Source organism: Urocitellus parryii, chromosome 2 (assembly GCF_045843805.1).
Source record: "Urocitellus parryii isolate mUroPar1 chromosome 2, mUroPar1.hap1, whole genome shotgun sequence".
In the NCBI taxonomy this organism is placed as follows: domain Eukaryota; kingdom Metazoa; phylum Chordata; class Mammalia; order Rodentia; family Sciuridae; genus Urocitellus; species Urocitellus parryii.
This window is the reverse complement of record NC_135532.1, coordinates 221,847,623-221,874,981: the sequence shown is the minus strand read 5'-3', so window position 1 is coordinate 221,874,981 and position 27,359 is coordinate 221,847,623. Positions and strand designations below refer to the sequence as shown.

The following is a 27,359-nucleotide window of genomic DNA, read 5'->3' as shown; positions in this document are numbered from 1 at the left end:
CACAGTGAACATGACTATATGTCGATTTATAGAGGAGGTCGCCTAGAGGCTACCTCAGCAGGTGCTGTTTTACCCAGAAGGGATTTAACATAAGAATTTGAGGGATACAAAATTCTTGGAAAGATGGAACCAGCAAACCTGCCCTCCAGGTCCTTGAGGAGTGTGGGGACCATGAGACGCTCCTCCCATCAGTGGTGACAGTGCCCCGTGTCGCTGACGCAGTAGTTTGTGGACGCCCTTCCTCAGGAGGCTGGTGCTGATGTCCAGGGTCTGCCTGTGTGTCCGTGGGCCGTCTCCGAAGGAGAACTTCTCCTTCCAGGCTGATTTTGAGCACTTCTTGCTGGTGAAATATAAACCAGAGTCTGGTGACAGAAGAGCTGGGAATTGTAGTTTTCAGACTTCCCTGTAATTTAGAGAGAGTTTAGAGGGGAAGGGAATGTGGAGTGTCAAAAGACAGCACCTAACACAGGAGACAGAATATCACAGCACCCATCGCACAGCGGTGGAACCTTTGTTTTGGGGGATTGGGGACAGCTCTCCCAGCGTGGGCTGGTGGGATGTGTCCCTGTCCATTTCTGGGCTTTTCCCTTTAACACATGTTCAGAACTCCTCCGCATGCGGTCCCCAAGTAAGGAAGCGTCCATCTTCAGCTGCTGACTTTTAGCAGGTGCAGCTGTGGTTGCCTCTAGGCCTGTTCTCTTCCCGTCTCCACCTCTGTCTTTGCTCCTACTCATTCCCAGCAACCCACTCCTCTCAGAGAAGAAAACCCTTCCCTTGCAGAAGAAAACCAAGCTCCTTCCTCAGGAAAGCACCATTCTTTCCCAAGGGACAAAGGGATGGTGACTGAGTCTTTGGTGAGAAGAGAGAATAGCTTTCTTACCACTTGGGTGCAACCCAGGAAGCATGCAGAGAACCCCTCCAACTAGCTGTTCTGCTCTGGATCAATCTTATTCCACCGGGCTCACCTGCCAACTTCTGGACCTCAGCACCAGCATTTATATTCACAGATTCCTGTCCATACACTCTTTCTTCCCTTGATGTAAATACTGATCTTTCATTTTGTGTAAATGCATTTATTTTTGTTTCGTATGTGATTTAATTAAAGGAGGCAGAGAGAACTAGCCAGTTGCCCAAAGGGGCAGCTGGGGTGCAGAGGGCAAGAGGACTCAGCTCTTTGACTCTTAGCCAAGTGCTCTCTCTACAGATCAATGAACACTTAAAAGTCGGTTCACTGGGACACTCAGCTAAATGCTGTCCCCACGTCCTCAGCCCCTGGGAGCACAGTTAGGCATATCTTTTCAGCAGATAAGAAAGGTCACCCAGCATTGTCACACCCAGCCATCTAGCATGTGCATCACATAATGCTGGAACATTTTATTTCCATGTAATGGAGCATTGAAATTGTCCCCACTTAACACCAGCTAGCCACAGAAAATTGACAGCTTTTTAATTAATGGCTGCTGCTTGCTGTGTTCCATCTTCTGGCTGATTACCCAAAGTGCTTACCTCGTGCTAAGAAGATTACAGGATTTGCATATTGTACGCACTGTGTTAAATTTTACTCTTTAAAATGATGACTCTAAAGTAGATGACCGATAATTATATCAAACCATGGCCACGTCCACTGCCTTAGCACATGGGATGACTCCTGGGATAGTGTGTTCACTAGGCTACTGTTTACTGTGATTGGGCCTGCAGATGCTGTCACCCTTCCACTTAGGCTCATTTTTCTGATGAAAGAAAGATTTAATGTTTTTCAAACACTTAAACTTCATTTCTCTCTTCATTAGCTTCTTTTAACAATGAACAGGCTTATCTCAGTCCAGAGGGGAATTAATGGATCATCCCTGTCCACTGTTTAATTGAAAGAGCTTAGCAAAGTAGTTAAATTTCATGATGCCCTTCTTTAATGTAAGTGCTTCAACTAATAAAAGTATTTTTTAAGGTGAAAATTCTTTAAGGAAAGGAAAAAATATGTAGTGTTGATATGGACAATTCTCTAATATTCTCAAATTCTACAAGTATTACATTAGATTTTGAGAATTTTCTAAACATAGCTTACATAATTTTTAAAGCCCATCGTTTTTTATTTGAGATTTCCTGATTTTTAGTCTGATGGAGATATTTTTTAAAATTCTCCATTCAGCCAAGTTTTCAGGTTTTTCCCCTTAGACTAGAAGTAGCCCCCCCCATTTGCAGTCATCATGGGGAAAGATGATAGTAGTTTTAATCGATTTTCAAAATGTGGACATGAATAAAAACAATGGATTTTTTCCTTGATTTGAAGGTGAAATCCTTTATCCTTACATTAAAGAACTCATTATCCAAAGAAGTAATCTTAGAATACATAAAACCAAGTCCTTTAATATGAGATCTACTTTTACAGGAGAAAGAAGAGTCAATCACATCCATGGACAAAACCATAGTTGACAATATTCCGCATCAAATTCTGATTAAAATAACAATAATCAAAAAATGTAAAATGAGAATATAAGGACATCTTCTTAAAACCCCAAAGGGCTTTGAAACATGAAGAAGAAAACAAAAAGCCCAGCAGAAAAATGAGGAAGGATATGAAGGAGCCGTTTACCAAAGAACGAGTAAAAATGGGCAGTAAATTTTTGGAAAGACGTTAAAAAATTATATACAAGAAAAAATAAACAAAAAACACTCTGAAACATTTAAATTAGTATAATAAGACACGTTATATGGAAGATTAAAAGGATTAATAGTGTACATTTGTGAGGAGTCAGTTAACTCCTGCTAACACTGTTGAAGATAAAACTAGCACATTCTTTACTAAGCAATTTGACAAGACCTGTCAGCCTTGACTCTCAATTTCACTCTAAAGGCAAGTCCTACAGATGGCCCAACAGTGTGCCTTCCCCACCATTGTGAACTAGTGAGTGAAGAGGTGGGACGTGGTCCCTAAGGTAGAGTCAAATAATCATAAAGTGATAAAAAATTGAAAGCAGCATTAAAACAGCAACAATAAGCAATATCATGTGCTTACGATGTGCCATGCCCTGGTTCAACGACATCCGTGCTTACAATACCCAATGAAGGGAGCACTATAATCATCTCCATTTTATAGGTGAGGAACTGGAAGGCTCCCTCCCTAATTTCTCACAGTGTGTTGGTGATCTGTTGCTGTGTAACAAATCACTCCCAAATTTTATGGCTTAAAATAATGCACACTTCTCGTCTCCCCTTTTCTGTTGGCCCAGAACACTGGTGGCTGAGCCAAGTTCTCTGCTTAGGTTCTCTCCCAACACAGTTTATTTCTGTGTGGTGTGGGCAGGGGATGCAACTCCTCAGGGTATGTCTGGGCAGGGTCTTCTTCCAAGCTCCTCGTGTGATTGTTGCATGGTCAGTTTCTTGCAGACTATGGTAGGAGGCTGCCTTCAGTTCCCTCCCCTGGGAGCCTCTGTGTGGGAGAAGGAAGCTCAAATGGCAGCTGCCATTCCTTAGGGAGAGGAAAGGAGGAGAGTAGAGAGAGAGAGAAGAGATGGAGAGCCTGTCCAGTATTTGCCACAGTGTGGGCACTCAGTATGAACAATAACTTCCACTTGTGTAAACTGAGGATACTTTTTCTATGTGCTTAGAAATATTAGGAAGGCTGTAATCCCTCCAGATAGTGAGGTTGGAATCTTGGGAGAAGAAGGGCATTTACATCCTTCTATTCTTCAAATTTTTTTTAAAGAGAGAGAGAGAGAGAGAGAGAGAGAGAGAGAGAGAGAGAAAGAAAGAATTTTTTTAATATTTATTTTTTAGTTTTCGGCAGACACAACATCTTTGTTTTTGTATGTGGTGCTGAAGATCGAATCCGGGCCACACGCATGCCAGGCGAGTGCGCTACCGCTTGAGCCACATCCCCAGCCCTCAAATTTTTTTAAAAAGAAAATTCACAGAATTCTCATGTTTAACACTCCAGAAAGCAAACTGGTAGATAGCTTTCATTAGCAAATTTTATTAATTATGTTTCAAAATCAATCACTCATTTAGTTATGTGATAATCCAGCACCATGCATTTAAAATTATTTGTGAACTTTCACATGACTGAAGTTTTAAATTACCTATGTTACACATAAGTTTCTAGGATAATTTTGTATTGTATACATTTTGGTAATTTCTCTGCTTCTGAAGAGTGAAAAGATTTAGGAATAAGAATGATTTTATTCATTTAGTGTTACTTTGTAAAATGTTTAATAACTGATACTGAGAAAAGGAGCATACTGAAGTCATAATAAAATATTATTATATTTTAAAATAGAAATCAATTATATTTTTGTATACTAGCACTAGGTACACAGATACCAAAATTAAAAACATGAAGCCATTTATAATCAGTCAAAAAATTAAATAATAATGAATAAATCTAACAGATATGTACAGAAATTGTATGCTAAAACTATACAATGCTAATGTAAGAAATCAAAGTAATGTAAATAAATGGAGACACATACCATGTTCATGGATTGGAAGACTCAACATAGTAAAGATGTCAGTTCTTCCCAAATTGATAATAGAGATTTAACACAATCCCTCTCAAAATTCCAGCAATATTATTGTTTTCAAAACTCATTCATACCTTGTTTTGAATAAGATGGATTTTTAAGAATTTGTTTATGCAGACCGTTTTATAATATTTTATACCATAGATATATAATGAAGAGCTCATCCAAGTAAGCACTGCTAGCATATGCTCTTCCTTCCAGTTTTGCAGTTATCACACATTTGAATTCCTCTGCATGCCTTCAAACCCAGGAATAGCCAGTGAGCAACCAGAATCCAAGTCCTGCCCACAACCTGTTTTTATAAATATTTTTTTGGAACATAGTCATGCAGTTAACTTATTGTTTTTCACAGCTGCCTTCATGCTTTGGTGGCAGAGATGGTTTTAAAAGAGACTGTATGGCCTGCTAAACTTACAATGTTTAATATCTGGGCCTTTATAGAAGAAGGTTGTCAACACCAGTCTGAAATTATTGGTTATTTCTATCCATGAACTACATAGAACTTATATACATTATAAAGTTTACTTCACATTTTAATTATTTTCAAGAACTTATCATTTTAGTGGACCAGTATAGAAACTATTTTATTAAATTCATCCTAATTATTTCATGTTTTGATGCAAATGTGTTGTCTTCTTTTAAGTTTCAGTTGCTTGTTCCTAACATATATAAATAAAATTGACTCGGGCTGTGTGTACAGGTGTTGTATTTCATGCCTTTACTAACTTGCGTTATCGTTTTGGCGACATTTTTCGTATTGTTTTCATCCTATTGATGGAGTCATGCCATCATCAGTGAAGTGATTTCTTCTTTTCCAATCTGTGTTCATTTCATTTCATTTTTCTTTTTTCTTGTTCTTGCTATAGTCTTCGGAACAGTGTTAAATAAAACACTGGTATCTTACATCCTGGTCTCTTTCATGACCTTTGGTGATAATTTAGTCTTTCACAATTACGTTTGAGATTATTTGTAAAGTTTCGATCATGATTTTTGTTCTATTCCTATTTTTCTGTCAGATTTTTTTCGTGAGTGGATATTGAATTCCACGAACTATTTTGTTGTTTTCTTTCTCTTTTTTGTCCTCAATGAAGTGGCAATATGGTGTTTGGGTTTTGGTCTACTGACTAATTTTTTAACTTAAACCGACCTTGCATCCATGGGGTACACCTGTGGTGTGTTGTTCATTTTTATTTGTTGGTGAACCTTGCTTGGTTGACTTAAGGGTCTTCCTATTTATTTTTGTCATGACTGTTGGTCTGTTGTTCTCTTTTTCTTTAAGATCTTTGGTTTTGGTATCAGTGTGATGCTGACCTCATAGAAACAGTTGCAAACTTTCCTTCCTATAATGGTAGGGGTCAATGAGTATTATTTCTTCTTTAAATATGGGTAATATGTTAGTGAGCTTCCTGTCACTGTGACAAAATGCCTGAGATAAATCAACTGGCAGGAGGAAAGCTTTGGTTTGGCTCATGGTTTCAGAGGTTTCATCCAAGATCACTTGCCTCTGTTTTCTCTGGGCTTGTGAGTCAGAGCATGGCTGGGAGGGCATGGGGGAGCAGAGCTGCCCCCCTCATGACAGCTGGGAAGTTGAGAGAGGAAGGAGAGTGGAGATGAAACAAATGTGCACTTCAAAGCCTCCTTCCTCTAAGGTTCCCACTACTCCCAACAGCCCACCAGCCCGGAGCCAGGTCTCCATGACATGGGCCTTTGGGAGACATCACAGACCCAGGTTACTAGAGAGCCCTCCAGTGAAGCCATCTGAGCTTCGATGCTCTTTGAAAAATGTTTTAAACTACAAATTCCATTTACCTAGTAGACAGGGTTATCTGTAGGATAATTAGGATTATTTAGTTTTTGAGTGATCTTTGAGATAGTTTTTTTTAAAGAAATTTACCTATTTAAGTTGTCAAATTTATTGATACCAAATTATTCTTTATATTTTCCTATTATCCTTTTAATGCAAGGAGAAACTGTAATAACAACCTCTATTATTTCAATTGCTTGTAGTTGCTTTTTTCTTCACAAATTCAGGTAGAAGTTTATGTATTATATTGTCCTTTTCATAGAACCAGTTTGGGGCTGTACTGGATTTCTCCTACTGTTCTTTGTCTCATTGACTTTGCAGTGTCTTGTTGGGTTGTGTTTGCTCCTCATGCAGTGCCTTCTGGCTCTATCTGACATTTGTCCTCTTCTAGCATTTAACATTGCAAACTCCCATGGAAGTGTTGCTTTAAGCCACATTCCACACATTTTGATATGTTGTGTTTTGGGTTTTTATTTTTACTCAACTCAAAATATTTTTCACATATCTATAGTGATGTCTTCTTTGACTTGTAAATTATTTATAAGTGTGTTGATTAATTTTCAAACAGTCAAAGCTCTCCTAGGTATATTTCTGCTGTTGATCTCAATTTTAATTTTGCTGTAGAAGTCAAACATTCTTTGCATTGTTTTCATTGGATAGCATTTATTTAAATATGAGTTATAACTCACAGTATCATTTCTCCTGTTGACTCTCTAAGGCTGTCCAGGCTACGGTAACAGGTTACCCTAGACCTAAGCAACAAACTAGTCTCATGTTCTAGAGGCCGAGAGCCTGAGGCCAGGTCACCAGCTGGTGGGATTTGGGAGGGGGCCCTCTTACTGTGTCCTCACATGGAAGAAAGGGTCAAGAGAGCTCTTCATCTCGACATATGGTCCAGGGCACACAGACCTGCTCGCTTGTGGTCATTGTTCTGTGACCACTTGAAACAGTACACACTCTACTGTTGTTGGGTGTAGAATTCCACAAATGCCCAGTAAGTCAAATTGATTGATGGTGGTGACCAAGTCCTGGGTATTTCCCATGTTATTTCTTCTGTTCTTTCTACTTTGAGACTGCAATTACTCATTGTTAGACTATCCAGAATGTTCTATGCTGTATTTTCCACTCTTTGCTCCTTTTAGAGACAGGGTCTCGGTGAGTTGCTTAGAGCTGAGTTGCTGAGGCTGGCTTTGAACTTGAGATCCTCCTGCTTCAGCCTCCCGAGCCACTGGGATGACAGGTGTGCACTACCACACCAGACCACTTCGGATATTTCTGTTGACCCAATTCTTTCCTCTGCGGTGCCCAGTCTGCTAATAAGCTTCTTTAATAAAATCTTCATATCTGATACTGCCTGTGTTGTTTCCATTATTTGTCACCTTTATATACTTTTAATAAGTCATCCGAAGCCCAGGGTCCCCATCCTGCCAGGACAGAGAGGACAGGACCTCAGGGGAAGCTTGCAGGGCCTGGATCAGGTTCCCACCCAGTCCCCCAGGAGAGGGCAGGCAGAGCAGTGGTTAAGGCAAACCACTGGGACTCCTGGGCCTAACCCTCTTTTATGATTTCCAAATATTTTTCAGTAATTTCCTGTGGCTCTGTCCTGTGAACCACCTCACACCTGTGGTCACAGCATCCCCCACCTAGGCTGCTCCCTGCCTGCAGGTGGTCACCCTGAGGGCAGTGGGCGTGGGCCTAGCTGTTCAAGTGACATCAAGTGATATCAGCCATGCGCTGGGCTGCTCCACTAGAACACCACCACACCTGGGAGAGAAATCTGCGGTGCCGTGTCTCTTTGTAGCCTCAGATGTGTGCAGCGAGCCAGGGACTCCAGTGCCGTGTCCCCAGACAGTCCCTTGTTTACATTTGCATTAAGTTCTTAGGAGCAGAAGGAGTCTAAGTAGCACCAGGAGAGATGTCTACTTCAGTGCTGGCTCTGCTGCAATTTCTTTGAATAATTTATCAGCTACTTAACACTCAAATTTGGCTTTTCATGTCAAAAGCACCTTTAAGCTCTCTTACTCTTTTACCTCAGACTTTGAACTTCTCATTTTAAATAAACGTGCTTCTCTCTGAACAAGAGTTTCCATGCTGGAAGGAAGACAGGCGAGCTGGGTGTGTCCCACAACTGTCCGCGTCAGCTGGAGGTGGCCTGGGTGGCTTCTGCTCACTGTGTCCCACAGTTCCCCTCGTGTGCATCACAACCCTCCTTTCCTGTTCTCTCCAGGTGCTGGGGTTCCCCAGTTCCAGCCCATCGCCCTGAACGGCCGAATCCAGGTGCTCAGCAACGGGTCGCTGTTAATCAAGCACGTGGTGGAGGAAGACAGCGGCTACTACCTCTGCAAGGTCAGCAACGATGTGGGCGCGGACGTCAGCAAGTCCATGTACCTCACGGTCAAAAGTAAGAAGAAGAATGCTTCCTTTTACCTACGTAGGTCTTGGGGCTTAGCTTTTCCACTGTAACCGCGCGCACCTGCTTAACACAAAACAAATGCGTCCTGTAGGATCATCGTCGGGGGTGGTGGGGGTGGTCGACACAATTGAGGAGGATGGAGGACGCAGGTGATTGTCAACAGTGCACCTGGCCAGTCCCTCCTTCCAGGGTGGGCTGGGAACACTTCTTTCCCTCCTGTTCCCGTGCCCCTGGTGTGGGCTCTGGGCAGCCTAGCTGGTGAGTAGGCCTCTGGGCAGCACCCGCATCTCTACCCTGTTACTTTCCCATGGCGAAGGCCAGGCACGCTCTCACCCATGTTCTTCTCTCGTGCGTTGAACTCTGCAACCTGGCCAGTCCATAGACTTCCTTCTAAAGATGATTATGATAAAATCGAACTTGAATCCTCAAACCAAACCAGGGAACTACAGAAGGACAGGAACGTGTCTCCTGGGCTGGGGTCTGTGCTGCTGGCCATCATGTAGGAAAGGGCTCCGGGGGTCAGTGTTTTCCCCACTCTGGTAACTGAACCCCAGAGAAAGGATATAAAGGAGCCGACATCCTGAGTCCTGCTTGCTAACAAATGGTTAGGCATCTGTTTACGGGGAGTGGCTGTGTCCATTTGTAATTTTCTATTGAATTAACTGTGTTTTTTTTTTTTTTTTATGACCGTAAGGCTTTGCTCAGGATTTCTCTGTTGAAAACTTTTTAAATTCAGCTTTGATGGTCTGCAGTGATCCTTTCCATACCATTTATTAGGGTGTTGGGTTCTTTAAATGGATTTTTGTGATGTGTGAATGAATAAAATTTAGAAGTCTAGTTAGCTACACAGAATGGTATTCATCCTAATTCACTAGGAACTTATTTTAGGCTATTATTTCCAACAGAATAATGAAAATATCAAACTATTTGCTAAACTTACATACTGGGAAACAGATTATTGTTCTGAAAAACAGTTGTTTTAAAATATGTTTTGCACATATCCAATGCATAATTTTTGTCATCTCAATTCTATGCTTTGGAGGAACTAATTAGCAAGAATCTGAAGACAGATTGTACTATCATTTAAATCTAAAGCTGACAAGGTCATTTTTAAAAACTATAACCGGTTGGGCCGAGAACTGAGGACTGGTGCTGGCCAATGTTGATCCTTCTCCCTTGTGAAACGGTATGTCCAGTGATTTTAATATATTTCACATCCATAAAACACCTGTCAGTTCCACAAACACATTTCTAGGACCTAGCATGCACCAGGCCCTGTGAGGGATAGGAATGCAGTCCACCGTGGGTCTGATCCCCTTGAAGGAAAGCACTCAGGCTTCCGAAGGGAGGTGACGGGGAAGGGCACCGCGAGTGGCAGCAGCACAAGTCCATGATGGAGTGCAGCACACCCAGGGCACAGCCAGCCTGCATGCCACCCACCTGCTGGGGCATCGGGACGAGATGCAGGGCGCTCAGTGTCTTGGGCGGAGATCCCGACCCCAGAGGAAGCCTTGGGAGCTTGGAGGGCAGATGGGGTGGAAGTGTGGAAGGGACCTCAGAGATCCTCCAGCCACCGTGGAAGTGGGCACCTTGGGCAGGGGACTCCTGGAACCTGGAAGAAATCCCTTCCCAGCACCCCGCCCTAGGGGTGCCCTGGCCTCCGGCTTCCAGTCTCCAGAACCCTGGGGTGTACATGGCTGCTATGGGGACCTCACCCAGGTGATGGTGCTTTGTCATATCAACCGGAGCTAGGAGACACTATGGAGTGGACACCTGTGTCACCTGAGTGGTCCTGGAGGGCAGGGATGTCAAGAGGTGGGCATTGAGGCTGGTCGGGGCACACCAGGAAGGGAACGAGGAGAGTGCATACAGACATGGGCAGGTCCACAGCAAGAGGGAAGGCCACTCGGGCGGGCACCAGGTTGTATATGGAGATGACAAGGGACCTTTAAGGGGACACACTGCAAAAAGAAGTTGGTCTTGGAGTCCGCCAAAGAGGGAGTCAGTTGTGCCAGGTCTCAGTCGGCACAGCCACTTCATCAACGCTGTGGGCTTCATGCCTCTGGCATCTTTGACTCTGTGAAATAATATTCAAATTCTGAAAGTAAAATGTCACTTCAGAAAGAGATAGAGAAGCATGAAGAAAAAATACAGACAGCAAGTGGATCCTTTATCCCAGTAGTGACATTTAAAAAAAAGGAAGCCAAGGAACTTGGGAGGAGCCTGTTGTTTGGGGTGTGTGTGAGCAGGGTGCTAGGTGTGTAAGAGCAGCTGCACTTCGGTTGTGCCCGGGGTCGGGGGAAGCAGGCGTGGGCTGGGGGCCTGGTCTGACTTGGGTGGCCTGTCCTGGCCAATGTAGTGCCCGCCGGCTCCTCAGCAGTCAGACGCTCCCTCCGTGTGAGGGTGACAGGGTCACACCATCACCTCCTGGTGGGTGCCAACCTGGCTTCCTTCCCACACCAGGGCTCGTCCTACTTGCTTTTGTGTCTGTGGGAATCGAGAGGGGTATGTGAGAATGAGACACAGCCTGGACACCGCTGGCCTCTTGTGCACTGACGGGGAGTGTCAAGAAGACAAGGAGACGGGATCTCCCTGTCCTTTGTTTTCATCTCTTCCTGGGGTCCTGACCATCACAGGTGCCCACACTCATGGGCGTGTAGGCATTTACTCGCACACCCACGTGCGTGTGCAGAACAACCCTCAAAGTGAGTGCCAGACCTACCTGATCAAAGGCAGCAGGACAGAAGGGCAGCAAAGCCCGGCCCCACCCCTACCAGGCATGGGAAAGACTCTCACTAAAAAGGGGCAAACACCCTCTCCTTTTCTCAAACCACTGGCTACAGTCATTTATGAACTAAAGAATTTCCCAATCTTGCCAATATTTATGACATAACAATCGTAGCAGGTCTGCTTTGAAGTGGCCACTATAGTTTTGTTAACCTTAAAATGCCAGCAGCTACCAAGACCTCTGTTGGAGAAATCAAGAGTCACATACTTCAGTTTCCATGTGCAGGGAGTGCATCCCAGACTTGGGGAGGAGGAGCTGGGGGTGAGGTGGGCTCCTCTGACCCACTGTAGGCAGGCTCTCCATGGCACCAGAGGCCTGGGATCTCCTCCAGGTCCCACGGTGTCTGAGTGATGTGTCTGGACAAGTCACTTTTTCTCTCTTCACCTGGAGAGTGGGAGGAATCATGCCCCCTCAGAGGGGCATGGACATGGGGTCGTGCGTGTGACATGCATGGAGAGGTGTAAAGCACTTTGTATGCACCCCAACACATACGAGGAGGCAGTGGCAGTGTTGGCTGGAGAGAGAGAATGCAGCCTGAGGTTCTGCAAATAGGATCGTGGGAGAGAGAGAAAGCCCACAATGCCCGGTAGCATTCCATGTATGTTAAATACAGCACAAGATGTTTTATAATGTCATAAGGGTGTTCTGTCATATATGTGTTATGTGTTTAATGTGTTTTATGACATGTTATGGATCATAAAAATGTAATTTGCTACATTATAACATAATGTTTTATAGCATCATAAATATGTTACATAAACATGTCACCTATATAATGTTTTATAATGTTATAAAACAATATAATCACTAGCTGGAGAGAGAACATACAATGCTTTTCTGGAAACTGGAGCATTCCAGAAAACCATTCTAGAAAAGAAGATTCAAAGCCTTACAGTGGAGAGGAGGAGGAAGCCACGGGCCCTCTGGGATCCAGGGGAGGTATGGCATCTTCCCTGTGACTCTGGCCCTGAAGTCACCTCTGGAATGGAGGGCCAGTGTGGTCTCCCACCCCGGGTTGTTGAAGAGTAATTGAAGTGTCTGGGGACTTCCCAGTGGAAAAAGAAACATTGACTAGAAGGAGGTTGCACTGCTCTAAATAGCACCCCCCATGCTCTCCCCTGTCTATATGCAGCCTTAAGAAGCACTGCAGGTGTTTCTCAATTCAGCATGGAGAATGCACCACCAGCCAGGGCCACATTAGGAAGCCCAGGCAGTTGCTCAGGGGTCACTCTGGGGCCCAGAGCCGCAGGTACAGGGCTGTAAGCACATTTTCAAGACCCAAGCTGCTGTGGGGGGCTCTCCCTGGGCCACTGGGAATCAGGGACGGGTCTCCTTCCTGTACAGGAAGTTTTCTTCCTACTTTTGAAAGGATCTCTCCAAAGCCAAAGCACTTTAACAATGAGCATCCGCCACGCAGGCCTTTTGTTTGGACCCGGACCTGAGGTGGTGGGCGGAGAAGAGAGCAGGTGAACCCAGGGCGGTCTTGGAAAGCCTGGGTAGGAGGGAGAAGCATCCCCGCAGACCTTCCAGCTGGGCCGGTGCTCCTGCTTCCACACGGCTTCCTCAATTCTGGTTCAACCGGTAGCCAGATGCGCCGAGGACGAAGATCAAATGTTAGAGAATGCTCAGGAGCTTCACAGCCAAGGCAGAGCCTGCTCTCTCTGCTTTCAGACTTGCCTCTCCCGTCGACCCCACCCCTGATGGGTGGAGGTCTGCAGAAGTCGGAGGTCTGCAGAATTCAAGCTGTGCACGTAAATCAGGCCTTTTCCTCTATACCAGGGCCCACTTACAATCTGGGAAATGAGATTTTTTTTGAGTGAAGAAAACAGTTCCCTGTATACTCAGAAAAATGAGATATGATAACCCATCTGATTCAAATGCATGATATACCAAGGTCATTATACTGTCATGTGTAACTAATTTTAAAAAATTTAAAAAATAAATATCTGATAATTTTTTTAAAAAGAAAACAGTTCCCCCATCTACCAGATCTCTCAAATGGATGAGCCGCCCCTGATGTTTCTCTCAGGTGCCAAAAATCCCCCTGGCCCTCCAGCCCTCCCCACCGGCAGACTGACACGTGTGTTTGGAGGAGCACTGATTTCAGTGTGAGTCTGCAGCCCATCAGCAACGGGCAGCTTTGCCTTTGTCAGCAGCTCTGCTTCAATCCTTTCTGATCCCCGCATGCGGCATGAAAGAGCATCGCTTATCAAACAGGGGCAGGGCTTCCCTGGAGACTCGGTTACTTGGGGAATCTATGAAGCTGCTGGCCCTGGAGCAGCCCGCAGGCTCTCACCCAGCCTGGCCGGCCACCGCCCCTCCCCACCATACTTGCCCAGCCAGGTCCATGGGCCCAGGAGCCCGTGAGGACTCTGGATGAGCTCACACCAGCCCACTCCACTTCCACCAGACAGGCCTCAGCATGGCTGTGTCAAGATGGACCTCAGTGGTGTCCTCTGAAGTCCTGCCATGGCCAGCGAGGGCCAGTTAGGCTTGAACACAGTGATCAGTTACCCTTCCCTCCTCGAGAATCCAGGTCTGGGCTCCGATGTTCCCTGGACTCTCTTACTTCATCTGCTCTGAGCCTGGTTGTCGCAATTGGAATCTTCCTGGCCCTTGCTCTGTGGTGCTACTGGGGGCGCAGCAGCCCAGCCCTCTGCACCCCCATGGGGAAGCTGTGCACCTTGAATCAACCCCACTCAGGGCTTACAGGCTCCAGGGTCACTCTGCAGGTCACCTCTAAGGACAAGAGCTGCCAGCTTCTCTTACCCTTGTTTTTTCTCTAGTGGTGGATAAGAAAGCAAATCTGAATTATAATGTCAGGATGGATATGTAACAAAGAGTTCCGCCATTATGCGTAATTATGGTGCACCGATAAAAAATTGGAAAAAATGAATAAAAAATAAAAATACATTTAAAAAAGAAAAGAAAATGACATCCTTACATATTTTTGCTGTTGCTCCTTAAACCATCAGGGCCACTAGGTCGAGGCGTCCAGACCTTGGCTCTGAGCCCCAGGTTTCTAGGATGTCCCATGAGGAGCTTCGGACACCGTATGTAAAAGGTGTGTGCTATTCTGGGAAGACATTGGAGCCTGTGTGACGTCCTCATGAGGATTTCTGACACAAAGATTGGCACCCGCAACTCTAGAACATTGCTGGGTAGCTCTGCAGTGCTTCTCAGAGCTGCCTGCGGAAAGCACAGGCACAGTGAGGGACGTGTGGGGCGGAGGAGGTGTGAGCACCATCAATCAGGAGAAAGACCAGGCTTGGCTGAGAGCTGGGCTTTGCTTTGTGGCCACGTCCTACTGCAGCCTCGGGGCACGTGTGATGTGAAAGGATCATGCAGCGCTGTGGTCAGCAGGCTCCCAGCCTGCACTGCCTGGGCCCAGCCACGCTGCTCACCACCTCCGCAGCTTCTCTCCTGGTGGGGGCACCGTCACAATCGTCACTTAGCAAAAATGCCGACATGCAGGAGACGAATATAGTCAGCGGCTGTGGATGAAGGTGCTCAGTGCCGTTGCATGGCCATCGTCCATCATTCCTGAATTACAGCCTCAGGCCTCCTGAACCAGATGGACCAGCCTGTCACATAGGTGAGGTGCCCACAGTTTGTGTATTTTCATGGACTCAGAGGACACCTGCCCATCCCAGTTAATCCTGCACCCACGTTCACATTCCCAGCCTCACTGAAGACCCTCTGCAGTTCAAATACATCTGCAGATTTCATGGGAATGCTGGGGTGCCCAAGTACAGGACCAGAAACAGTGGACACATACACAGCACAGGGGTGGCTCCCAACTGGTGGAAGCCCCTCAATGAAGGCCAGCTAGGGTGGCCTTGCTGGGTGGAGCACCCTGTGCTTCATCTGAACCTCTGCATCTCACACCTGAGCCACCTGGAAGTGGACCTGCTCAAGGCTCCTTGGTGGTAAGGACCTTGTTCACATGGAAGACAATAACACAGAGAGGCCTTTTGCTGCCTGCTTAGATTCCAAACTCCCTCCTCCTCCTCTAATGTTTTGGGTTGAATTTTGCACCCCCTCATTAACATGCCAAAGCCCTCACCCCACCCCACCTCAGAATGTGACCACGTTAGGAAATGGGTGATGAGGAAAAACGGGGTTTGGCTGGAGTGGGCTGGGCCTGATCCACTAGGACTGGTGTCCTGATAATCTGAGGATTTGGACACAGAGACAGAGGTTGGAGTTACGCTGCCACAAACCAAGGGAACGTGGGTGAGGCCAGGAAGGAGTCTCCCTTGGAAGGTTTAGAGGGAGCACGGGCCTCCAACTCCCTGATGTGGGACTTCCAGCCTCCAGGACCACAAGAAGGCGTCCTGCTGCTTCCGGCCCCGGTGTGATGTACTCTGCTGAGGCAGTGGGCACACACACAGACCCAGTGACAGCAGGACTCCGCAGTCTCCTGTCGGAGGGAAGCTCACCGCAACCAGATCACCTGCTCCGGCAGGCAAACCTTAATCTGTCTAAACCAGTCATCCGTGCCGCTCCATGTTGTGTCTGCTGCAATGCCTGTGGTCCCTCTGGCCCTGGCCACGGGGCACTGCCTTGCTAATTCTGGCTGCCCCATCAGTTCTGTCCAGTCATGCAGGAAGCTGCATTCATTGAGCGACCCCTAGTGTCAGGGAATGTTCCAGAACCCACATCCTCAGAACAAGACAGGACTCCTGTGCCTGTGTGAAGGACTCGCCATGGGTGTGCACGGCAGAGAGCAGAGCTCCACGGGGTGTTATGGTATTGGAGAGGGCACAGCCAGCAAATGAACAGCAGCTCACAGGTCCGAGTACCAGGTGGCTGCGTGGGAAGCAGCAGGATGTCACTGTCTTGGTGTGCATGTTCCTAGATGGACCTGTGTGTGTGTGTGCATGTGTGTGTGTCTGTTCATGCACACGCAGTCAGGGAAGGGTGGTCTGTTCAGCTCTCTCTGCCGTTACTATAAATGTGAAATAATCCTATCTCATAGTGTTCTGAAATCCAGGTTTAAAAATGTGTGTAGCTTTATCTGACAGCTTTCCTTCAAGGTTTCCCCTCCTGCTTCTGTGCCATTCTAGTACTTATTCTCTGTCCCACTATTTCCAATATTATTATTCTACACTTGTCATTTAACTCTTTAATGTTTAAGGAATTAATTGTAATGGAAATTATAAGAGCTAATATATTTTCCACATATGGCCAGTCAGTTGTTGTCACATCATTGGTGACTAGCCTAGTCCATTCTTACTTTGTTTAAATGTCAGTTTCATTCTAGGTTAAGATATTTTAAAAAATGGGCTCTTGAAACTTCTTGGTTAGGTTTGCCAATTGCTAGCTGCATAGATCAGGTAAGTCACACAACCTCTCTGTACCTTAGTTATTTAGTTTTCAGCTTATCTCAGAGTTCTCTTACAGGGCTTAAAAGAATTCATGTAAAAGCATTAATCTCCCAGAACAAAGGAATGATGTGGGGTCTTGCCTCACACCATATACAAACATTAACTGAAGACCCAACATTGGCCTAAATGTGAGAGCTAAAGCTGTAAAGCTCTCAGAGGAAAAGACTGAGTGAATCTTTGTGTCCATGACTGAGGCGATGATTTCTTAGTAGTAACACCAAAAGCACAAGTGACAAAAGGAGAAGCAAGACTTGAACTCTGTAAGTATTAAAACATTTATACATCGAATAAGTCTGGAAAACGTGAGAAAATATTTGTGAATCATATACCTAACAGGGGACTTATATCCAGAACATCTACAACTCTAAAACAGAAACACAAATAACCCAGTTTATAAATGGAAAGGAGACTTGCAAAGACACTTCCCAGAGAAGACACCCAGTGCCCAGCAAGCATGTGGGAAGATGCTCGCACTAATCACCAGGGAAGTGAGAGCCAAGACCACAATCAGCCCATGTCACACTCACCAGGAGGGCAAAGTGAAAAGACAGACATGAGCGTAGGAGAGGATGTGGGGATTGGGGACCTCATCCAGTGCTGGTGAGAATATAACAGGGTGTTGTAGTCTGGCAGAGTCTCAGGAAATTAAACAGATTTACATGAGACACAGCAATCATGTTCCTCGGTGCTTACCCAGGAAAAACACACCCATACAGAAACTGGTAGTGAATGATCATAGCAGTGCCATTTTTTTAGAAGATATATATATATATGTAAATATCTTTATTTTATTTTTATGTGGTGCTGAGGATCGAACCTAGTGCCTCAAACTTGCTAGGAAAGCTCTCTACCACTGAGCCACAAGCCCAATCCCAGCAGCACCATTCTTAATAGCTACAATGTAGACAATTGGAATACCCACCAACCAGTGAATGGATAAAAATATGAAATGTCCCAGACAGGCAAATCGTGATGACAAAAAGTAAGTCTGTAATTGCCTGGACCTGGCAGGAGGAGGCAGCAGTGAGCAGCTCCGGTGATAGAAGGTGTTGTAGAATGAGAAGTGACACCTGCCCAGCTCTGAAAAGACCAGGAACAGGGCTGTGACTTGACAACCCAGGTTGGACCCCGACAAAGCAATCTAACTCTCTGGTTTCCAGAACACTCAGCAACTTCTCAGGGGGCTGTGTAACCATTCTTAACAGTTCAGACTGTGCAGTCAGAGGGTCTGGTTTCAAATCCCAGCTCCACTGCTAATTTGTTGTGCAAACATGAGAAAAATCCTCGACCCTGGCAAGGCTTCTGCTCCTCATCTGGGAAATGGGGGCAACAGCGTATGCTTTCCAGAGTGGTGAGGGTTAAGTGCCCGAGAGACGTTGGCAGCAGAGTCCCTGCCAAAGCCAGCAGCTCACGAGCGGAGCCACCAATTTCCACACCCATACAGAAACTTGTCATGAATGTCCATAGCAGTGCCATTTTTTCAGAAGAGAGATATATATATCTGGATCATGGGCTTTAGAGCACTGCGTTTTCTACTCTGGGGATGTCATGGTGAGGGAAGCCAGGCCTCCCCCTTGTCACCCTCCCCCTTCCAGTTACTTGAAACTGACACCCAGAAATACGACACTTCCCTTCCTTTCCCTGTATCCCTGTGTGTCCCTTCAAGAAGAGGGGCAGTTTTCTCTGCCAGGACTCAGACCTATTTTGTTAGGTTTTCTCACAGTACCTGAATTCTGTAGGCCATTAACAAAAGCCCTCTGCCTTTCCCTCCTACCTGTGCAGCCTGAGCTCAGGTTCTGAGGATTTTATACAGTTGGACTCCTGGCCGCGGTGAGAGGGCCAACAGGAGAGGCTCCCAGGGGCTGGCAGATCACCTTCAGCGTAGCCACCAGGTTGACACCTTCATCCAACAAGCCCCTGCTGAGTGCCAGCCATGAGCCAGGCGCAGTGCTAGGCACATCCAAACATCCAAGCCGGGGTTCCCAAACTGTGGTCCCCCTCCTTCTCCACACACTGCCTCCCTCTGCACTCATGCAGGGAAGCAAGTCAGGTTCATTGTTGTCCTAAGGGAGAGCACACCTGGGGGGAGTGCACCTGGGGGGGGCGCACCTGGGGGGGCACACCTGGGGGAGCACACACCTGAGGGCACACCTGGGGGGAGTGCACCTGGGGGGGCCCACCTGGGGGGAACGCACCTGGGGGAGCACACACCTGAGGGCACACCTGGGGGGAGTGCACCTGGGGGAGCACACACCTGCGGGCACACCTGGGGGGGCGCACCTGGGGGAGCACACACCTGAGGGCACACCTGGGGGGAGTGCACCTGGGGGGGCGCACCTGGGAGGGACGCACCTGGGGGGGCGCACCTGGGGGAAGCAGTGGCCCGCCTGCACGTGGGGTGTCAGAGTGTGTATCCTACACCTGAGCTCCTGGTGGGCGATGTGGGGGAAGGTTCGATGAAGTACTGCTCAGCTGAGGATGGGGTGCCATGGGGAACTGGGGCATTCTGCGTATTTTAAGAGTTCCTGTCCCTATAGAAGGAGGGACAAAGCCAGGCTACAGCTGTGGTGGGTAGAGAAGCAGGGGTCACTCATGACAGCCAGGACGGCAGGTGTTTGGTCACATGTGTGATTCATTTGGACCATGTTCATGCTGTTGTCTGTGTTCAGACATCACAGAGGGGTCTTGCTTTCTTCTGGTCTAGAGGAGTTTTATCCAGTGTTTGTTATTTTGTGACACTCTTCGTAGAGAACACAAAGCCCAGCTCGGGGTTTTCCATTGCTCGTTGGTAGGTTTCTTCTCTCTCTCATTTCTTTTAGTCATTGTTATCATGTCACTTGTTTTAACATAGTGCTTCTTGAAGACAATGCAGAGGTGATGCACGGTTTTGTGCCACAGATCCACTACATTCAAATGTCATCCTGAAGGGCCACCAGACCAGGTTATTGCAAGCTCAGCTAAAACAAGCCCCAGGGTCGCCCTACTGTGGCTCTTATGAACAGGTGCATGGAATAAGCTTCCAGAAAGGTGAACTTGGAGAGTTCCCTCTGATGATTTATTCTGTGTACAGTGCAGATGCCTGGCTGTGAAGCACACTTTTCCCTTGAGGTCTCTCAGGTGTGACCCTCTGCAGGGATGATGTGGACTGCTCATGTTAGGACACGTCCAAAGACAGCAACCCCAGAGCAGTCTCTGACGAGCATTTGTAATGCACAGCAGGTCATGGCAGGGTGTCCATGACAACCCGGGGCCGTGGCCAGCCATCTGCTCTCTGCAGGACAGTCATGGCTGAGGTGAAAAGGCAGAGATGGGGGTGGAAGGCCTTCAGAAAACTGTCTTCCCACGTATTCATGTAAATCCCTGTGCCCTGGAGGCAACGGATTATAAAATCTTGAGTTAGATGTCCACGCTTTTGTGTCTATCTGCTTACCAATCGATTTCAGGGCTCAATATGGAAGAATAAAGCCAGACAGATAAGACCCTCCTTATTCCAAAGCTGGGGACAGAGGAGGTCACCTGGATTCTAGCTCATTCTGGGCCCCAGACCTGTGATTCAATGTTACATGATAGATTCTGAAGGCTCACACGGGTTTTAATAAGCATGACAGACATGCGTGCGAGAGGGCTGCACTCTCTCCTCTCTCCAGAGAACTACAGGGTGAGCAGGATCAGGTGATTCCAATAGTCACCTTCATATCAGTCCATTTCTTGTTAGCATAATGAGAGCTGATAGCTCATAAAGGAAAGAGATCTATTTAGCTCACAGTTTGGAGAAGATCTATTTAGCTCACAGTTTTGGGAAGACAAAGCAGCAAGGTGCTGGCTGAGGAGAGGCCCCAGGGCTGAATCACATCATGGTGGACGTCAGCGTGGTAGGAGCACATGCACAAGAGGGAGGTCATGTGCAGACAAGAAACCAGAGAGACCAGGGAGGGGCCAGGCTTGCTCTGTAAAACACAGCTCTTGTAAGCATTAACGAGAATTCTGTCATTTCTGTCGTCCCAGGAGAACTAGAGACATTGAGGACCTCTGTGTTAGTCAGCGGTCTTGGCTGTGACCGCAGTGTCTGACAAGAATTCCTTAAAGGGGGGAAGTTTATTTGGGCTCACAGTTTCAGAAGCTCAGTCCACGGTCCCTGAATCCATTGCTCTGGAACCAAGGGGAGGCCCAACACATGACAGCAGGCATGGCAGAAGAGTGCTGCCCCTTTCATGGCAGCCAGGAAGCAGAGGGAGAGGGGCGTGGAGGGGCACAGGAAAGACGCATCCCTCCAGGGCACAGCCCAGTGACCCACCTCCTCCAGGTCACCTCAATGACCTACAGCTACCACCCAATTTGTCCGTTCAAACTTGGATGGGCCAATTAAGTTACAGCCCTCAGAACCTAGTCATCTCACTCTGAACCTTCTGCATTCACACAGGCGCTTCCACGGCTTTCATATCTGAATCATTACACCCCCCTCTGGGCCCCTGTCCTCATGGTTCCTTACCACCTCCCGGCACAGCCGCACTGAGGACCCAGCTCCCAGCCCCAGCAGTCTTCCCTGTACAGAAGTGAAGAGACCCTTAGGGCTTGATGTATTCTTCTCCCCTCGTGTGGCCTGACTCTCAAGGCGGCACCGTGGGATCTGCTCTACCCCGGAGGTTGCCATCTTGTTTGGGCCAGAATAGCTGCTGGAGTGGCTCAGGTTGGAGTCTTCAGCGCCCATGATGAGCCGCGGAGCCAGGTGCATTCCAGGAAGAGGGCCCAGCAGGAGCAGAGGCTGTGAACGAGTGGGAGTCACGGGGAGCTCCACCAACAGGGCTGCTAGGTGGAGGAGCAGAGTCAAGGAAAGGGGCATGGGTCCTCCAGGGCACACATGTACGCCAAGCAGCTCATCTGAAAAATGAGGCAACGTTGCCTACATTGCCTGCATTGGCTTTTTAGGTTATCTTAGTTGTCTTTCTGGATCAATACACAAAACTCCACTTCATGCTTTCCAATAGGCAACCCTGTATGTCATGTAGGGCTGGGCATTGTGGTTCTGTTTTCTTCTTGGCCATTCATCACACGTTCATGTCCTCTGAAAACAGCTTTTTATGCTGTGCGAAGCAAGGGCCCTCAGCTGGAGTGTGCAGCAGGAAAGGCTGCAGGAGGGAAGGAGCAGGAAGCTGCTGAAGGCCCTGGCGAGCACGTCCTGCCGCAGGAATGCTTACATTTTCATGGCTTCTCCACTTTTCCTACGCTGCTGAGATCTTGTAGACAACGGTTCTTCCTCCCCAGAGATGCAGGTCAAGGGCCAGGCCTTCGTTTACAGATCTGTGCAGAACAGGCCACTGTGACAGTCGAGGCACAGGGCACCCTGCCATTGGAGTCCACAGCCATTCTTGGTGAGTGTGAAAAGGGAGAGCACGGCACTCCTGCTCACACCCTGCGGGTAATGCCACAGGGGTGGCACCTTTCTCTGTGGAGAAGGAGAGCAGAGAGGGCATCGGTGGCCATCAGCTGCACCTGTGAGTGCCCAGCACCAGGACTGCTGTGCCCACCTCTCAGCCCACTGCCCTACTTTGGCTGTGTGTTGGAGGGGGAGGAAGGGTGAGGGTGGGTGCATGGCCATTAAATAGGATGTGCGGAGGCCTCAGTGGTCCCATCGGGACTTCCTGAGGCCTTTGATAAGCCTGCCTCACGTGCCACTGTAAAATCACTTCTACAGCTGTGCAAATTGGGATTATAATGATCCTCAGTGAATCTGATGTGCTCGCTCCATCCTGTCCTCCCGGGTAACCACTGTAAAAGGCTGAGGTTGACATATTGATGAGAACAGCACAACCATGGTGGGGGGGTGTGGTGGTGGAGATGCCAGAGGTGGGTGTGGTAAGTGAGTGCACGTGCACCTGTTCTGCAAGCATCTGCATTTTCTTTTCTTTCTCATCCCCATCATGAGCACGTGGTCCACCAGCCCCACACCGTGCCATGTAAGCAGGTGACCTGCAGGACGCGGAGCTGGTGAGCACACATGGACCAAGGATCTGCATCCTCTTCAGGGGGAGGGGGAGAGGGTTTATGTGTGTGAAGGAGAGTTGTGTCATGTCAAGTGGCAGCATAGCCTTGTCGTGGTCTTCATCTGGAGATGAAGTGGAGTGGAGATGCACTTGGGTGCCATGTTGACAGAAGGTGGATTCGTGATGGATGATTTCATGTGTCAGCTCAGCTGGACGTGATGCCCCATGTTTGGTCACACACCAGTCTGGATGTCACTGTGAAGGTGCTTCTCAGATGTGACTACACTTAGATCTGTGGACTTGGTAAAGTGGATGACCTTCCACAGTGTGGAAGTGACTTGGTCTGTAGAGCAGGAGAGACTCTCCAGCTGACAGCCTTTGGACTTGAGCTTCAAGTCTCCTGGGTCTGCAGACTGCCAGCCTGCACTGCAGACTTCAGAGTCGCCAGCCTTAGAACCCATGAGCCAGTTCCTTATACAAGTCAATTGTGCCTTTCCCGCTTCCTCCTCCTGTCCCTTCCATTGCTTCTGCTTCTCGGAAAAGCTCTAATACAGATTTTGGTGCTAGAGGGCTAGAAGTGGAGGGGGATCACATCTCCACACCCTGCCCATGACAGCCCAGGTGTGGACCTCAGCAAACTGCACAGGTGGCCAGGCCACAGGACACCCCTGCCCCGCACAGAGAGTTGGAATGGAGACTCCCCCATCTCCCGCTCCTCCTCCCCCCCTCCCTCCCCCTCTCCCCCCCCCTCCCTCCCTGTCCTAGATGTACATTAGATAGCTATGTGCTGGTTCTCTCTGTCATAATAGATTACCACAAACCTACCGATCCAAGGACCCCTAGCTGCAGCTCAGGGACAGAGCCTGTGCCCAGCATGGCAAGGCCGTGGGCTCAATGCCCACCACACACAGGAGCACAATACAACCTCTTGTCCTCTGGAGTGTGAGGGTTAGGAGTCACTGGGCGGTGGCCAGCCTCTCCATTTGGCATGTCACAAAGCTGAGATTAGGGCGTCCACAGGGCTGGGCTCCTCTCGGGACCATGGGGGGAGAATCGGCTTCCAAGCTCCTTGGAGGTGCTGGGAAAATGTGCTCCACAGACCTGGAGGCTGACGACCTCGTGCCCTGCCACATCAGCAGGTGCTGAGTCCCCGAGGGCTCTTCCTGCTCCTGCTCGTTGCCACTCACTTCTCAGCATGGGCCAGGGCAGGGTGTCCTGCAGACCCTTCCGCCCGCCCTGCTCTCCTTGCCCCATGTCGCCTGCTTTCCTTTTCTTTCTGTCGTTGTTGCTTAGTTTCTTGTTGTTGTTGTTAAACAAGGAAAAATAGGGTAAATGTGATTTAGGCAGTTTTGATTTCTTTAAGAACCTAGGAATACATATTAAAAACCTTTTCATTTTTTTTTTCTTTTTGGTACTGGGGACTGAACCCAGGGGTGTCCTACCACTGATCTGCAACCCCAGCCCTTTATATTGTTTACTTTGAGACAGGGCCTCACTAAGTTGTGGAGGCTGGCCTTGAACTTGCGACCCTCCCTGCCACATCAGCAGGTGCTGAGGTCCCCGAGGGCTCTTCCTACTCCTGCTCGTCACCTCACCTCTCAGGAAGGGCCAGGGCCCTCCAAGTTGCTGGGATCACAGGTGTGCACCACCACACCGGACTCGCTTCTTTTCTACCACTTCTGATCTTCTGCTCTCCTGTCCCCCTTTAAGGGCCCATATTATTACACTGTACCCACCTGGTAGGCAGCTGTCCATCCTCTAATGCACACTTATGAAGAGAGAAGGCCTAGTGGCTCCTAGTTGTGGAGCATTGAGTCCAGGGCCAGCTGGCCCTCTGCTTTGGGGCCCATGAAGAGGCCGTACATCATGGTGGGGGTGCAGGAGGGACCAAACACCTGACACCTTTGTGTCTCTCTGTGATGTGAGAACTTATGGAATAACAATTCCCAGGCGAGACCACTTTCGGCAGCGGAAGTTCACTGAATCCTTGTGGGTCCTCTGATCGTCATACGCTGGGCACCCATAGGTCATTTTACTCCAATCTTAGTTTCTAAGAGCTGTAACATGCAAGTCACACATACTTCACACAATGACATATAAATAGGCCTCAGAAAGACTAAGAGAGGGGCTAATGTGGCTGCAGGGTTTCTGGGATGCTGAGCCAAGAGCACAGGCAGAGAGGGAGCAGGGCAGAGGTGCCAAGTCCCGAGTCAGGTAAGGTTCTGCAGAGTTGTCAAAAGCAGAGTGTTCAGTCTCAGAGCATCAGCTCAAGGTGTCCACTTGGAGCAGGCCATGTGTGGTCATCAGACAAGAGAAATAGGAAGAGGAGACCAGGGGTTCATCACCATGACGATTTTCCTAGACAAGGCGCGTGATGAGTAACCAGGTGACGAGGTCAAGGTGCCACTGTGTTCAGTCTTGTTGGGGGGGAGTTCTCCTCTGGTGAGGTTGATATTCTCCCGTGTCTGGGGTTTCTGCCGTGATTGGGGATGTCTTTGTGTCCAGGTGCTCCTGATTTAGTCTGACAAATTGGCACATCAAGTTATTTATCAATTTGTGGCTCACGACTGTGCTGGCAGATGGTGGCGGTTATTTGTACAAGTCAAGGTGTGGAATCATCTCACCTTGGCACCTGTACTCAAGATGGCATAACTCATGGCAAACTAGTGCCTTACAAAAGGCAGGAATGCAGGTTTAGGCACAGCCTAAACACTGCTTTCTGTACAACAAAGAGTAATTTAGGGCAGAACCTGGCCTAAATTGCACAGATACATAGAGGTAGAGTTAAAAACGTGCCCTAAATGTTATAAGGCACTTCATAACAGGAAAGATGCTAGTCAGCTTCTGTAGCTGTGATAAAATACCTGAGAAAATCACATAAAAGGAGGAAAAATGTATTTTGATTCATGATTTCAGAGATTTCTCTCCATGGTTGCTCGGCTCCATTGCTTTGGGGCCTGTGGCCAGGCAGAGCATCATGGTGGGAGGCGCCTAGTGAACTCAGCTGCTCACCTCATGGTGGCCATGAAGCAGAGAAATGGGGAGCAACCAAAGGGCTGGGCCTCCCTATCCCCTGCAAGGACACCCCTCCACTGACTTAACTTCCACCAGGCTCATCTCCCAGTAGTGCCCGAGCAGGAGACCTAGCTATATACACATGGACCCCTGGGAACCTAGATCTGAAACACATTGCTAAGGAAGGCAGCTCCAGGACACGGATCCTCTAGTGGAGCTTTGTACTGAGTCAGCTCTGGGGAAATGGAGTGGGGATGGGTGTGCTGGGGCTGTGGGAGCTCTGGCACCAGCGCCTGTGTGGGAGTGGAGGAGGTGGGGGGCAGACAGAGGAGCTGGGTGCAGATACAGGCCCAGCAGGCTTCAGTGCATCCCACCGAGGGCTGGGCTGGGGCTGGGATACCTGGAGCTGGGCTCAGGCCCGGGATCCATATCCAAGCCCACCAACCAACCCCCTGCCTCCTGTGAGTTACACTGTGGCTTTTCTGGAGGCCAGAGTGGCCTATGTCTTTGGTGGTTAGAAATGCTAATAATTATAAATATCTGCATGCTTAATATCACCACTGTACATTTTAGGCATTAAACTTATTAAGCATCTGGGTCTCAGTTAGGGAGTAATTGGTTTCCGTTTCCTCCTCCTCTGGGCTCCACCGGGCTCTGAGCTCCCTCTCACGTCCTCCTGTGCAGTGATGGATGCCATTTAAGCTGTGATGCTGTCCCCACCCCCGCCTGCCTTGTCCTGTCTTTTCATTCTGGGTCACTTTCTCCCATTGTGCTGGGGTGAGAGGAGAAGATGGTGAGGGACAAAGAGCTTTTATTTGTCTTGGCTCCGGCTATTTCTCTGTGCTCACTCACCTTCAAAGCTCTCTGCTTGACAGAGAGCCCACATCCTAACCCCATTCTCTGATACCGGCCAGCGTCCCACAGTTCAGTCCAGCTCTGGCTCTGGCTCCCTAGAGCTGGCCACGGTTCCCGTGAACCCAAGGGCACGATCCCCAACGAGACTTCCCTCACTTCAGACACGAGCAGTAATTGGGGTCCCCAGGCTACCCAAACTTCCCCCCAGCCAGCTACAGGTTTGGGGCTGTGCAACCACCTTAGGTTTAATAATGTGTTAGACATCTCACAGCACTCAGAAAATGGTCGTATGTAATGATGACTGCTTTATTTATACACAAATGGACAGCCAGATGCGTGGGTACATGTGGAAAGTTCTAGAAGAGTCCCAAGCTCAGACGCTTCGGCATCTGTGGGGTCAGGAGCAGCAAGCCCCCAGCACATGGGTGTGTTCCCAGCTGGGCAGTTCTCTGAACCTCATGGTTCAGTTCTTTTTGCTAATTGGCTTTGTGATGCTGGGGAGGGAGCCAGGGCCTTATGCACATCAGGCAAGGGCTTTACCATCGAGCTACACCCCAGTCCCAAAGCTTTCATTGACACTTCACCACTGCGGCCTG

General features: G+C 48.1%; 1 protein-coding gene across 1 annotated transcript in view; it reads left to right on the top strand.

Annotated features, from left to right (window-relative positions):
• The window catches only part of Dscam (DS cell adhesion molecule), a 546,865-nt gene that overhangs the window by 340,699 nt on the left and 178,807 nt on the right, over positions 1-27,359 (top strand). The window contains exon 11 of the mRNA XM_077795550.1: positions 8,549-8,722. Coding sequence (XP_077651676.1) covers positions 8,549-8,722 — 174 coding nt within the window. The remainder of the gene's footprint in view (positions 1-8,548; positions 8,723-27,359) is intronic.